Genomic DNA, 16,428 nt, shown 5'->3' with positions numbered 1-16,428 from the left:
GTACGATTGGCAGGTGAGTTACCTCCTAAATTTATTGCATACATGCCTGGTTGTGGTAAAGGAAATTACGCAAGAAAACGACGAGCTCGAAGAATTTCTGTTGCTTGTCATAAGTGTGCCAGAATGAGTTGCGATAAAAACCCATGTTCTTTAGGAATGGTGTCTGATAACAGGGAAGATAAGATTCAATTCATTAGGGATGGCTTGAATAAGGAGTCATTGGATGATATCCTTTTGTCTCTTGAAACGCATCCCAGTGGATATGTGCAAGGAGCGATTCTCCGGTTATGGCCATTATTCCAGAAAGAGCATGCACGATATAGTCTCGGGAATCTGACTATAAACGACCCTGTTTGTCAGTTTATAAGAAAACTGGATGGGAAGCCGATCCTCGACCCATAGAGGGCGTTCAAGCCGTTTCTGGACGTAAAACCAGAGGAAGATGTGAGCCATAGTCGCAACTACGTGTAAATATCCTTTTACTTTACTGTTATTTTATTTCATTTCACTGTTGTTTTATTGTTTGCATTATTGTCTTTAATAATTTTATTACTGTTTGCTTTTTCCTTTTTACTGTTTCCTTTTTGACTCGCGAGCCACGTGCTTTACGCGTTATTTGACACTGACATGTTACCTCATTCACAGCTGTGATCCACTGTCACCAAGATTCTTAAATGTGATTTACTTTTTGTCAAGCACTCACAAATTATTTTTGAGAAGTATCACAATGACAGCCACTCCCAATAGACAATTCAAGAACATTTGTGTGCTTTCTGGATTTACCTATGGCAAACATAAAGAGTTCGTGGAGGCAGCCATAGATCTTGGCCGAAGTATAGCAGCGAGAAAATTACATTTGGTGTATGGAGGAGGTAACCGAGGGTTATCAAAAATGGTCTCAGAAGCAGCTTTTATCAGAGGAAGTCAAGTGTTAGGCATCATCCCAAGAGTCCTAAAACCATTAGGCAGTTCGTCTGACTCATCAACTGGAGAAGAGTTAATCGTCTCAGGTATGCAAGAAAGAATAACTGAAATGCTTAATCATGCTGATGCTTTTATTTTCCTTCCAGGAGATCTTGCAACACTAGAGGCACTTATGACACTAGCATCTTGGGCCCATCTGCACATCCACCAGAAACCCATCGGTTTGTTAAATGTCAATAACTTTTATGATGGCTTTATCGCATTTCTTAACCATGCAATAAAAAACTATTTCATTCCTTCTAATGTAAAAAAACTCTTTATTTGTGCTCACACTGCTAATGAGCTACTTGATATGTTACAAGCTTATAAACCGGAGCCAGACCCCTGGACCTTTGTGTTGGAGCGACCAAATAATGATGGTAACAGTAGCCGCAGTAAGAAGTACAAATTAGATTTAACTCTCCGCCTGTAAATATTTTCTTCTGTGTTGCACCACCCAGGTGATGTCTTCTAAACTCTACTTCTTTCCTTTAAAACATTGAGGACAATGTTTCGTTCTGGTTGGGGGGAGGGAATAGTCGACAATTGTGGAATCTTGGTTAAGTTTTTACTGATTTTTTGTTGTAGAAACTAACTGTTGCTAACGTTTTGTGTTGAAGATGGCTGAATATGGAGTGTAGTTACTCTAGAAACGCATCTTCATTGTTCGAAAAAAAAAAAAAAAAATTCTTTTTCTTTATTAAGTTTTGATGTTCATTTTTCTTCTTCTTTTTATTTTCTCCTCTATAAATATACATTTTCCAACTTGTGAGTCGAAGATGGCTGAATATGGAGTGTAGTGCCTCTAGAAACGCATCTTCTTAGTTAAAAAAAAAAAAAAAATTAATTTTCTACATCATTTTCACATTTCTGCATGCATATTTTCCTTTCATGTTTAGAATAGGTTGGGGGGTAGAATGTTGTTTTAAAAAAAAAAAAAATTGTGTTATTTGTTTTAACATTGGATGACATGATTAATTTCAAATTTTAGTATTTGTATTATCTTTGGTCTTAAGTGATGTTACGCTATGTTTGCTACTTTACATGTTGATGTCGGAGACAAATATGAGTTGCTTGAAGGAATGAACATGTCATAAATAAGTGCCAAGTGAGTTGTTGAACCTATCATTTTCTTGGAGAGTAACCCTTTTGCCCATTCTCTATACAGCTTAGCAGTTTATTTTTATACACGATCTCTAGATTTCTTTTAAGTTAACCCTTTTAAAAAAAAATGGTAAAATTAAAAAAAAAAGAAAAAAAAGAAAAAAATGTGTGTTGCTACATTGGGAGGCCCATCTAACTAGTAGATATGGATAATTATTTAGAGCCCTAAAAGACGATGGAAAGGCCATCTTTGATCCGTTTGAGCCTTTCTAGCCATCCCTTTTATTAAATATCCATAGTTACCCCTTTTGAGCCTTTTAAAAAAAAAAAAAAAGAACAAAAACCTTTTCTTTGTCAACTTATCATCTTGACCCACTCCGATTTGGAGTATTACCCGATGTCTTATAAGTTCCATCACCTATTTATGTTTGAGAAAATGTAAATAATTATGTTGTTCAGTGAAGTTATGCCAAATAAAAGCAAAAAAAAAACAAAAAAAAAAACAAAAAAAAACAAAAGTTGTTGTTTCAAAAGAATAAAATAACAATAATAGGTGAAATCCACCTTGCAACTTCAAAAAAAAAAAAAAAAAAAAAAAAAAAAATTTCTGCATTTTTCTCAAACATACACTTTGTTTTCCTTATTTCCTTTCTTTGTTAGCCATATCCCTAGCCTACGTTACGTCCTAATAAAAGTCCTTCTTGATTTTAGGGAACTATAGTTTGAAGTAGAAGCTAGTTATATGGGCTAAAAAGATGTAGTGGTGCATATTAAAAAATAAAAAAAGTGGGTTGACTAACATTTTAATTGACTTGAGATCGTATTATTTCTAAGCTGAGGGCATATTTATTTCATTTTGGTGAGAGCATGTGATATCATTTCTTTATTATTTTCTCTCAATTACCATTCATTGGAGTGACTATTTTTATTGGGTTTAATTTCTTTGTGAGAGCGTCACTACTTCCAGTGAGATTTTGGGGTGTGACATGTCATTCTTGAAAGTAGCTATAACAAAGTCTACTGGGCCGATTCATGTAGATGGTTGATGTGGGTGTGATATTGCTTTAGACTGGAGATAATGCTTATACTTTTATTTGATTGCTATCATTAATCTGATTGAATAAACACGAGTGTTTCTAAAAAATATATATATATTTTGAATTTGAATTTTGTTTTCGCTTTATTTGCTAGGGACTAGCAATAAGCTGGTTGGGGGGTGTGTTGAGTGTTAGAAAATGCATATTTATAAAGGAGAAAACCATCATTTTACATTTCAAGTCTTATTAACAACTCTTACTTTTATGTATTTAACATTCTTGTGATGTAATTACGCGTGTGTTATTTTAATTAAGTATTTTATGTATTTTAGGGGCATTATAGTCATTTCACAATAAAGGAGAGATCAGACGGCAAAACGGACATCACTTTTGAACTCAGGACGGTCGAAAACCTTAGGAGGGACATAAAAGGAAAAATGGCACTATTCACATGTACGGTACTATTCACGTATACGGTACTGTCTACGTTACTGTTCACGACACTGTTCACATAGACGGATCGATGACGTGGCATTGACCGATGATGTGGCATTGACTGATGAGGTGTCACGATCCTATTGGACTAAAATTCTTATGTACTGTTGATGGTGACGTGGCAGCATATCAGTGGACGAAAAATCTCGCGTACGGTGCATGCATCACACAAGATTATTTTCAACCAAACCGCGTTACTGTTCATCCGGGTCAAACCGCGTTACTGTTCAAAGTCGGGTCAAACCGTGTTACTGTTCATCCGCGTGGTCAAACCGTGGACTGTTGACTGATGACGTGGCGCAATCCTGAGCGTCCAAACTGTTTTTAATCCGATGGCCATGATTTACTCCATGTATCTATAAAAAGGGGGCCTCTCCCCCCTAATTTGATATCTCTGAATCCATTTTTGGGATCCATTTTCTGTAATTCCTTCTCCATCTTGTATTTTCTTTGTATTTTAATAAATTCCCATTTTGCCCCTAGTTCAATTATGAGTAGCTAATTTCCTTTCAAGCTTGGGTTGAAGGTGAAGTCTCAACATGTGTCATGGGCTTTATTTGGTAAATTTATTTTCTTTTCCCCTCTAGTTTTTGTGGATGATTTGACTTATCGTCGACAAATAATACTGATCTTGTCTAGATACCGCCTTGGTTACACCGGCTCTCTAGTATAAGGTTATTATTATTTGGCACGATAAGCCCTTAGCACCATATTGATTAGAGCGTGGTTCATGATGTGTGGATTCCCCCATCATGATTTAATTGGCATTAATACGGATTATTTAGCCCATGATGCATGTTGATACGGATCCAGATACCCAAGTACGTCATTTCAATACATTTCTCTTCAATTTATTCTTGCCATTTCAATTCCAATTTCAGCATTTATTCTCGCCATTTTAATTTAAGTTTTAACATATTCCAAATCATTTCCACCACAGACCCAATCAACCATTTGCAAAATTAATTCTATACACAATTAAAATCCACCTCCTCGTGGGATCGACACTCGTCACCATTGATCTATACTACAATAGATTCGTGCGCTTGCGAGTACATTAAAATTTGCACAACAACAAGCTTAGAGCAAGCAACTCAAGGATTCTTGTAAGCTCTCTTGTAAACACTCTTTGAGTAATACAATTTCTCTCATTCGCCTCTATTGCTCTCTTCTCCTTAGCTCTTCGAAAACCTCTAGGCTTAACTGGTTGAGAAGCTCAATGCTTACTTAGCAACATTCGGCAAAGGTTGTCTAAGTGCTGCACGGGTTTGCTGCGCAAAACACTCATCCCGTGACACTTAGCTTGCTTATAGTCTACTTCTTTGGAAATAAATGAGTCCCATTCATTAGCCATATTTGAATCCATAAAAATAAGAACTTCTGACATACCTCGAAAAGAACTGCCCATCTCAAAATCTCCTATATCTTTACTTGTTACATGCTGTGATTCATACTCTTTCAACACTTTAACAAAAAGGTTAAATATCCTTTTAGCTCGATAGACAGATTCCTCTCTATGAATCTTAGGAAAAAGGAAGTAACCATAATCTTTTTAAACCTAGGATTTAAGATATTCCATATACACAATAATCCATGAATAACATCCCAAAACTTATCATATTTTCGGTCATTTGTCTAATCTCCACATTGGGTTATCTTTTCCATGAATTCATTAACAATCTAATCTCACAAGAAAAAAATAAGTTAGAGGTGGGATATCAAGATCCAAAAATAATTTCTATCAACATAGAAAACAAATCCAAATGGGCATACAAAAACCTTTGCCAAATCCCACTCCGACTCATTAGGCAAACACTGATATTGTTTATCAAGCTTACTCAACCAAACAAATGCATCCTTATACAACAAAGTAGTAGTGAGCATTAAGTTGAATTCCATTGAGTCTCACAATCAAGAACCAAATGTTTGGTCTCTGCAATACTTATTTAGCGCATTGCAGTCTTAGATTTTTCAACTCTTTCAGTTGTAGTAGTCCGATAATTGACATTATCTTTTATATTTTGAACACTTTTATCCATCACATACATCTCATCCTTCACAATCAAATTCAAGATATGAGTACAACAACGCATGTGAAAAATTTTCTCGCCTAAAATCAATGAACTTGGGAAAATTTTTCCAACAGTATATTAACCATTGCATTATTAGCAGCACAATTATCCACAGTTATAGTTGATACTTTCCTATCAATATCCCAACCCATCAAACAATCATACAAAACATTACATATTACTTCTCCACTGTGTGGAGTTGGCACATATATAAACGTAATAATGCAATAATAATAATAATAATAATAATAATAATAATAATAATAATAAAAATTGTTGAAATCATTAAAATGCGTTAAAATTGAAATAAACATAATATAAATATCAAAAGTGTTACCTCATAATGTGACTTCATAACACCCATAGGTTGTCAATATAATGTGCCGTAATAACCATATATCCACATATTTGTAGTAATTGCATTCCTACTCTCACAAGCATCCAACAAATTTATTGTCTTCGACCTCTCAACATCATAAAGTTTCAAATTTTCATTCTTAATGATATTTTGATTTATTGTATCAAGTGTCAATTGAACCAACTTCATCAAATCACAAAACCCTTAATATTCAACAAATGAAAATAGAAGGTCATGCAAAATGATCATTATTGCAACAGTAATCCTTACCGTCGACATATCACATTTTATTTCAGAACAACTTTCAACTGCAACGGATCCATCATATTTCTTAGCAAGAAGCATTTGGCTAACATGCTTGAAATTCTTTCTCAAACAACTTGTAAAATAATTTTTTAAGTGCGTAGTCCTACCATAATAATGTCTTGTCAAAACTTTATTACAATAGTTGCAAACTGCCAAACGCTGCCCTTCCACGTCCTTGTACCTCTTGAAATGATTCTATACATCAGAAGTTAGCTTACAACCGCTAGATTGTGCTAATGTAGACCCTTTTGCTATGCCTTCACTCTCATTACCTACTCTTTCTTTAACACCTCGCACACGGCCACGACCAATACCATATTCTATAACTGTTAAATCCAGTTCAACTTTGACAACATTGTCATTTCAGGTTCGCGGACATCCTCTAATCTAACATCCATATTATTAACACTATTCAGAGAAAATGTAAAATTGTTTCCTTGTTCCTCTTCGGCCATGTTCAATATCCCAAAACCTATTTAAAGTGAGTTGTAAAGTGAGTTAACATATGTGAAAAAAAAATAAGATATGAAAAATAACCTAAGTAAACCAATTCATTATAATATTCTCATTTACCTAATTATTATTATTATTATCTTTTTAGTTTCTTAACATATTTTTTCAAAGTTAAGGAAGATTACAAAGTTAATTATGCATTTATGCTTATACATCTTAATTCACTGGAAATTAATTCGCATGGCTAAAGTCCACAAATTAGTTCACTAAAAATTGATATAAAAAAAAAAGAATGATTTTACCTTTTTGTTACCAACGACAATTGAGCAGCGAGGAAGTGGCCACCGGCAAGCGAGTTATTTAGCAACCAACGACGGAGCGAAGGGGCAAGGGCAAGCGTGTGCAACATGCTCAGCTCAAGCGAGATGAGGTAGACGACTCAACGCAGGCAAGGCCTTAAGACAAATGATGCATGAGGCATGCTCAAGCAAGGCTTCGACGACAACGATGCATGCAACGTGCAGCATGCTCAGGCGAGGCAGACGGTGATGGCAGCATTACGGACTTGGGGGATTTGGCTGCCAATGAAGGTGAACTGAATGTGTGCGTATATACACTGCTGTGATTTTGTTTTAGGGTTAGGTAGTTAGGATTTTTTCAATTTAAGTTACATCTTTTTAATTTAATTTTAATTTAATATATAATTTAGCCGAATCTAAATATCCAATTTTGCGGATATACTTACATCTGGATTCGGATCCGAATCCATGGGGTTTTTTATTTTCAGCATCTAAATTCGTATTTTTTAATATATGAATACAATTTTTCTGAATTTAGATTTTCTGAATCTTTGCGGCTACAAACCGGATCCAAATTTTATTGCCTTCCCTAATTAAAGCCTAAGGGCATCCACCAATTTAAAAAGCTGACTTTGGAAAACAAAGCATTTTCAATTTTCCCAATCACTTGGTTTGTCTTTTGGCTCATATATTGAACATGGTCTTCTTAATTATTATTCTCCTAAATTTAAATTTATAGGTATGGTCGGCAATCCAACACAGATTTATTAATACGTATGCACCAAATTCAACAACACGTTTCCATATCTCATTTAATTTCAATTTATTGCAATAAATTATATATATTTTTGCCAGCATGATTGAACTAATTAAAATATTATCAAGTTGATAAATAAAATATTTGTGACTTAAAATTGCTAGATATTTATTGGACTGTTATTTAATAATGTCATTTTACATTATCAAATTTGTTTAAATATGATAAATGAGCATTTCATATATGGCCTTTTACTTTGGAATGATCGTCACGTACATACATATACGCACTGAACTTAAATATATATTTAATGTTGTAACGTTATTAGTAATTAATTTAATTAACAGTAAATTAATGGTATATGAGAAGTAATTATAATGAAATCAAATTCTCTTTTTTAAATCTACATGAAACTCATTGAGTGTTAGCGTCTGCTTAATAATGTAAGTAGCAGTTGATATTGATAGCAACTAAAATACTAAATTGATGTGTGTCATGCCTCCTGAAATGTGATGAGGTGTGTTACACCACATATGGGCCAAGCGGTGGAGAGCCACATAAATGTTTCACAAAGGGGACAAAATTCTTGTGCATCGTGCACCGTTGAGGGAAATTTACGTAACTAACCCAAAAAATTTTAAATTTCTTAAAAATTAATTTCTAATTTTTTTATCGTAACTAATCAATTATAAATTTTTTTAGATAAATTTATTATTATAACTCTCAACAAATTACCAAACTGATAACACTCTTAACATATGATCAAATTTCACCACTCTCAATAAAGCACCAATCATTGTTGAACTTGTGTGATTTTAAGTGATGTCGGAAATATATCCGTAGTTGACATGTTACCTATTACCTTAAGACAGTGTTTACTTTCTAGAGTGAGAGTGTGGAGTATGGATTCCTTCCACTCCAGTGTTTACTTACCTTAAAAAAGGGAGAGTGGGAGTGGGAATCCGTGGGTCCCACCCAATTTTGGAGTGGGGAGTGGAAATCCACTCCCCCCTCTTCCCATTTTATCCTTATAAAAATAAATAAATAATATTTAATAAAATAAATAATATCATATTTAATAAAATAAATAATATCATATTTATTAAAAATAATAATTATATCATATTTATTTTATTAAATTTAATAAAATAAAAATAAATAAATATTATATTTAAATTAATAATATTAAACATTAATTTTAATAAATATTAATTATTTATTTAATTAATAATAATAAATATTTTATTCTAAAAAAATATTAATTTTGTACTATATTATCAATAATAATATTTCATTTGTGTTGCTATTATTAATAATTTTTATTCACATAATTTAAATTAAAATTAATAAAAAATTATGATTTACATAATTAACAATATTAGTAATTATTATTAATTTATAAATATAATAAAATATTTATTTTATTTTCCAAATATATTTTTTATTAATTTTTTAATTACAAATTATAATTATGTACATAAGGATAAAATTATAATTTAAAATAATTTGCTCCTAATCCAAGACAAAGTAAACAAATAATTAGGATTCTGATTGACAATCCATACTTTCATTTAGTTTAAGTAAACACCCTACTTTTACTCCCACTCCACACTCCTAATCCAAAAATTCTCACTCCAATATAAAAAGTAAACGCAGCATAAAAATCTTGGCCATCGGGACCAAACCACCAAATTTGAGAGGAGGAAAAAAAAAAGTTACGGTCGTGATGATTTGGAAATAACAAGAAGCTACAGTTTTGATGATTTGGAAATAACAAGAGTAAAAGTGACAAGTTTATGGTTAGTTATGATGGAAAAGTTAGAGAGGTTAATTTTGAAAATTAGAAAAGCTTTATGGACAGTTTTGTCAATTTTCCTACCGTAGATGATCACTTGATCAGTACCACATATGGATATCCCTTTCCGTCCAGACAATGTCTTATTGTCATGTGTATAAAATAAATTACGTGTACTTTTCGAGTTTCAACTTGCCACGTTTTGATCTTGTCTTATAGGCCTGGATTTTTCAAAAAGCATAAAATTTCACGCTACTCCCTTATAAATTTACTATTTTTGAATTACTCCTCATACTTTTAAAATTTTAAATTACCTCATTTTCATTCAAAAAATAAGGAAAAAGTGAGATGGATAGACAATTTATTTTTTTTTTTGTCTTCTTAACAAAAATATAGGGTATATTGAGATTTTCAAAGGTAAGCAGAATAATTTGAAGATAATTAATTCATGAGTAGTGTAATTCAAAATTAACCCTTTAAAAAATTCTTTGAAACAACCTGGTCATTACTTTTCTAATTGTCAACTCCAACTTTTTTTAAGGTAAAATAGTAATTTTTATAATATAACTTAAAACCGAAAGCAATAGGTAGAAATATATGATGATTGTGTGTGTGTGTAAAATAGGGACCTTTTAGAAAATTTTATAAATGCAGGAACTAGTAGAAAATTGACTCAAACTATTAGGACTTCAAGAACATTTATACTTAATTTTTCTCACTCGTCAGTATCTTGTTAACATGATAATTCATATGATTAATAATTTATATATACCCATGCATTCATATATTCTTTGAAACTGGAATTTGTGCTATAGAAGAAGCTATGGTACCACTTTTCGAGACTAAGGAGGCGAAGGCTAGGGTTTCTCACAAGGTGTTTGCAGCAACATGTTTTGTGGGAATTTGTTTGATATTGATTTACAGATTGGTTAACTTTCCAAAAGAAGAACAAGGAGGAAGAAGGAGATGGGCTTGGATTGGCATTTTCATGGCTGAATTTTTTTTCAGTTTGTTCTGGATCATCACCCAGTCCGTTCGTTGGAGTGTAAGACACCATTTGCCTTTCAAAGACAGACTCTCTCTAAGGTTAGCTCTCTAGATATATAGAATATATCTGAGTGCAAAACAATTTTAATCTAAAACGTCAACCTTTTAGCATGAAACTTATAATTTTTTAATTTCAGTAACGAAACTGACTAGATGATAACTTATTATATTTATAAGTGCCAATAAATTGATTAGGATTCAGATGAGCTTTTATATTTTATTAATTTCATTTTTAAAAAGATGGGGTGGACTTTACTCAAATTAATTTTTCATTTCTTACATCTTCAAGATTCGAACACAAGTGGTTAGTTAAATAAAACTGCTTAAAAATCAATTGGACAAACTTGCTAAATGAGTTTAGATAAGTTGCATGCATGAAGCGAAAGTTTAATTAATAATGAATCCAAACATCTAGTTTAATTGCAATAGATTTGTATGCCTTTCGGGATGTCTAAATCATAATTTAAAAAAAAAAAAATTATAATTAGTATAAAAATCTTTTCTAGACGCTTGGCTGTAATAGTTCAAAAAGAGCTAAATGATAATGTTTATGTATTGTGGTTTGTGGCGCTCGCTTGATCAAAATCCTGAATCGTGGTTCCACCACTGCTAGAAATCTTGTCCATACTCGCCACACTTATTTACAGTAAAGCAAATGCATGTTTTGTAATTTTTTCTAGGCCCCGTCATTATATTAATTATTTGAAAAATCATTGCGGCAGATTTTTATCTTGGTTTTCAAGATTTGATCCAATCTCTTTTCTTTTCTTTATTTTGTCTTTGAGATAATGTATAATTGATTGATTTATGATTACAAGGTTTTTGGTAGTACAGACATGAGGAGAAGTTACCGGGAGTTGACATTTTCGTGTGCACGGCGGACCCAATCTCAGAGCCACCAACGTTGGTGATTAGTACTGTCTTATCCGTCATGTCATATAACTATCCACCGGAAAAATTGAGTGTTTATTTGTCTGATGATGCTGGTTCAGAATTCACATTTTATGCTCTGTTAGAGGCCTCTCATTTCTCAAAGTATTGGATACCGTTCTGCAAAAAATTCGATGTTGAACCAAGGTCACCAGAAGCCTGGTTTGCTAAAAAACTTGGTGAGAAAGATAAAGGTACCACTTATGCTCAAGAGTGTCTAACTATCAAGGTGAGTGAGTTTCTAATCAAGAATCTCCAATTATGTTAAAGTTAAGGAGAAGTTAAAATATTTAAAAGCCCATGTTTCAATACATTACAAGATAAAATATATTACTACAAGATAAAACATATTGCATCTGTATTTTTTGGTCTTTTAATTCATCTTAAATTTAATACTGTCAGAATCCTTAATTGACAAATTATAATATAATGAATATATATTGCATATCTGCTTTATATTAAGAAATATTTCAAATTTTCTGTCACAAGTGAGAACATCAACACACCTCTATAATTTAAGAGATTCTGTTAACTTAGCAGTTAATAAAATTTATCAACTGTTAAGTTACATTATTTATAACTTATATCATCATAAAATCAGTTTTTTTATATGAGTCAATTGTTGCTTGTCAAACAACTAAAGGGTTATGAAAAATTATTTTTGGATTAATTGGAAGTTACAAATAATGACTTAGCAGCTTTCTTGAAAGTTTATATTTATATTTATATTTAAATGGAAAAGACCGATTAATCTTTAAAAATAATATTCACATTCTATCATCATAATTGGGGTAAAAATGTAATTCCAAAATAACGGATTTTATTTTTTATTTTTTGAATTTCAAGAAACAATACCAAGACATGAAAAAACGTATTGAATCGGCCATTGCAAAGGGCAGCATTTCGAAAGAAACAAGGAATCAACACAAGGGATTCTCTGAATGGAATTGTAAAGTAACGAAGCAGGATCACCAGTCAATTGTACAGGTAATAATATAGTTTCAATGTCATGACGAAATTTTTGAAACGCTTTATTCATGTTATTTTTTTTTTTTTATGTGGCTAATTTTCAGATAATAGTCGACGGGAGAGACACAAATGCAGTAGATAAAGAAGGGTGTCAATTGCCAACATTGGTTTACATGGCACGAGAAAAAAGGTCTGGATGCCCTCATAACTTCAAAGCTGGGGCCATGAATGCACTGGTATTGAGACAATTAACTTCGAAGACACCATTAGTTAATTTTATGATAACAGGAAGTTGATAAGTACTTAGAATTTTTTTGTTTTTGTTTGTAGATAAGAGTGTCATCAGTGATAAGCAATGGACCTGTGATTCTCAATCTAGACTGTGACATGTACGCAAATGATGGAGACGCAATAAGAGAAGCCTTGTGCTTTTTATTGGATGAAAAAAGAGGACACGAAATTGCTTTTGTGCAGCATCCACAACGTTTTGACAATATCTGCAAAAATGATCTCTATGCAAATTCTTACCTTGTGGTCAATCAGGTATTCATTGGCAAAGAGTTACCATTAATTTATTGCTTTTTTCTCTCACAATAATGTTGATGTATACATGAAGGTCGAGTTAGCCGGGATTGGCAGCTATGATGCAGCCTTGTACTGTGGCACCGGATGCTTCCATCGAAGAGAAAGCCTCTCCGGAGCAAAATATCCAAAGGATTATAGGAATATTAATGAGGCCAAAAATAATGATAACAGAAGTGTTGATGAATTGGAGAAGGCCTCAAAAGTTCTTGCTAGTTGTAGCTATGAGAAGAACACCCATTGGGGCAAAGAGGTTTAGCTCTCATCCTTTTACCCATTCTAGTGATAGTCGTGAAATTTTTCAGTGTTACTTAATGATAAGGTCTTTAAGGACGGATTTCTGTAACCTGAAACGTAATACTTGTAACGTTTGTATTTTGCAGATGGGACTGGTATATGGGTGTGCTACAGAAGACGTGCTTACCGGCCTGACAATTCAATGCAGAGGATGGAAATCAATGTATTTCAAACCGAACAAACCGGCCTTCTTGGGTGTTGCTCCTGTCACCTTAGACATTGCTCTTGTTCAAATGAAGAGATGGTCTGAGGGATTGTTTCAGATATTTTTATCAAAGTATTGCCCCTTCATTTATGGTCATGGCAAGATCAAATTTGGAGCCCAAATGGGTTACTGCAATTATCTTTTATGGGCTCCCCTCTCCTTGCCTACTCTGTTTTATGTTATTGTTCCTCCTCTTTGCTTGCGCCATGGCATTTCCTTATTTCCAAAGGTACGTTCACTTCTTTCAAATTTGTTACCACTCAAACCTTGAGCATAAGAAAATTTATTTCACGATAAAATCCATTGGGATGGCTCAAACAGTTGTTTCACTTTTCAAAATCTATTAAATTTAGTTTCCAGGCAATTTTGTTCAATCCTTCATTGAATATTGGCAATTTAAGGGCTTTTATCATTGTGTCACAGGTGTCAAGCCTATGGTTCATACCATTTGCATATGTTTTCGTAGCCCAGAATGCGTACAGCATATGTGAGGCGCTGAGTTGTGGCCACAAACTCAAATCCTGGTGGAATTTGCAGAGAATGCTGATCATCCGAAGGACTACTGCATTCTTTTTCGGATTCGTCGACTGTATTGTCAAGCAAATGGGGCTATCCCAAACAGCATTTGCCATCACTGCCAAGATGGTGACAGAGGATGTTATGGAGAGGTATGAGCAAGAAATGATGGAGTTTGGAAGCTCGTCCGTCATGTTCACAATTGTTGCAACACTTGCAATGCTCAATCTTTTCAGCTTAATTGGAGGATTCATCGACATCATTTTCCTGGATTTCGGAGCTCTAGGAAATCTGATGTGTCAGATTATTCTTTGCGGATTAATGGTGTTGGTCAATGTTCCCATATATGAAGCTCTCTTCATCCGCAAGGACAAGGGCTGCATGCCATTTTCTGTCATGTTCAAGTCTATGTTTTTGGCTTCATTGGCATGCCTGCTGCCTTATGTATAAATCATGAGAATAACGTACAATCTTCAACGCCGTTACAGTTTTTACTTGGAAGTAATAAACAATTACTGGTTGCAGAAAGTCGCTTTTATAATTGGGTAAAGTAAGTAATGGTGCGTTTGTGATTGGGGTTGGACAGCTGTAACTTAAAAGTTACAGTAATAAAATATTTGATAAACACTAGCTGTTGTACCTTAAAAACTATATTAATATGATTTTTTACTTGTATAATGAAGAATCTATTATATTTTTAATAATTTTATCAAAATAATTATTTAAGATTTATATTTCCTACATATTATTAACTTTTTTTTCAATATTATAACTTTTTTTACAATATTATAACTTTTTTTACACGACAATTATAACTTAAAAGGCACAACACCTCAATCTCAAATGCACTCTAATTTTCTCTATATTTTTTTATGACAATTGGTAAAGTGATAGTGAAGTCTTGCTGCGGAGGCAGAGTGAAGTATGGGTAAACCGAACGGTTTTTTGTTCGGTTCCAATTAAAGTCAAACTGAACAAAAAAACAGTTCGGTCTTCACTTAAAAAAAAAAAAAAAAGATGTGATCAAGTACCCATATAATTTTTCTGACATATCACTTACCATCAAAATTTTCTAACAAATATATTTTTTCACATGATGTTTCAATTATTATCATTTTACCACCAAATAAACAACTCTATTTAAAAAATGATGACATTGCAAGAGTATTTAAGGGATTTTAGTTTGATAAATTTAATCAGCCATGGTCATTTGACATAAAATGAAAAAGACGTAGTAATTTGATAATTTCTCAATAAGGCATGTGGTGGATTAATAACTCTTTAGCAAAATAATAAAATTATTTAGGATTATCAAAATAAATATTGTAATTGGTATGTACTTATTAAATTGGTTTAAATAGCTAAATAAAAATATTGAAAGTACAAGCAACTAACATAAAATAATTTTTTATTTTTATTAAATTTATTGTTATAATTGTTTGTATTTATTAAAATTGATATAAATATAAATATGAAAATGACATTATTTTTTAAAAATAGTAATTTATTTTCAAAAGTTTTACTTTTTACATTGAAAATATTTGATTTTCCAAATCGTGAGTTTTGGGAATTTTTTTTTAATTTCAGAGAACAAAATGATTTTTCTACACACACTTAAATAGTTTAAGGGGTAAAATAGTATTTTACCATAAATTCTATTAAGTATTCTATTGCTTTTTAAAGATTTAGTAGTAAATTAATAACTATCGAAACATGAGTTTGAAAAATGTAATTGTTAGAAAAATTTATGATAAAGTGATATATTAGAAAACATCGAGTGGATATTTAATAATATCCCTTAAAAAATCAAAAAATTATTCGGATTTTTTTAATTAAATAACTTTTAATAGTTAAAAACTTAGGCAATAACAATTCTATTTTCTTAGTTAGGGATGGCAAACAGCGGGCCTGGGCCGAGCTTTTTCAAGCCCATGTCCAGGCCCTCTGTCAGTTAAGTGTACGGGACTTGGTCGGGCCGGGCTCGAGCTTTATTTATTTATTTTAAATTTTTTTAATTATTGTAAATTTGAAATAAATTAATAATCAACAAGTTATTACAATCATAGATAAATTAAAGAAAATGAATATTTCAAATTAAAATAATAAATAAAGCAAATAAAAACCCATAACTTTAATTTTCTTTAATACTAGATTTTCTAATTCAAACGCTCTTTTAATTAATTGATACAAAATAAAGAATTTAGTATCATAATTTTAATTTTTTTGAATCATAATTGATTTAT

At 32.2% G+C, this 16,428-nt stretch overlaps 1 protein-coding gene across 1 annotated transcript; it reads left to right on the top strand.

Moving 5' to 3' along the window:
* The first annotated feature begins 10,431 nt into the window (after positions 1 to 10,431).
* On the top strand, positions 10,432 to 14,766 carry LOC18055189 (cellulose synthase-like protein E6). The gene is made up of 8 exons (XM_006452561.2): positions 10,432 to 10,725; positions 11,521 to 11,845; positions 12,463 to 12,603; positions 12,690 to 12,821; positions 12,916 to 13,128; positions 13,202 to 13,420; positions 13,551 to 13,898; positions 14,093 to 14,766. The coding sequence occupies exons 1-8, from the start codon at positions 10,463 to 10,465 to the stop codon at positions 14,633 to 14,635; spliced, it is 2,184 nt and encodes a 727-aa protein (XP_006452624.1). The 5' UTR covers positions 10,432 to 10,462; the 3' UTR covers positions 14,636 to 14,766.
* The last annotated feature ends 1,662 nt before the right edge of the window (positions 14,767 to 16,428 follow it).

The sequence above is a fragment of the Citrus clementina genome, unplaced genomic scaffold (genome assembly GCF_000493195.1).
Source record: "Citrus clementina cultivar Clemenules unplaced genomic scaffold, Citrus_clementina_v1.0 scaffold_1, whole genome shotgun sequence".
Lineage (NCBI taxonomy): Eukaryota > Viridiplantae > Streptophyta > Magnoliopsida > Sapindales > Rutaceae > Citrus > Citrus x clementina.
This window is presented reverse-complemented; position numbering and strand designations above follow the sequence as displayed.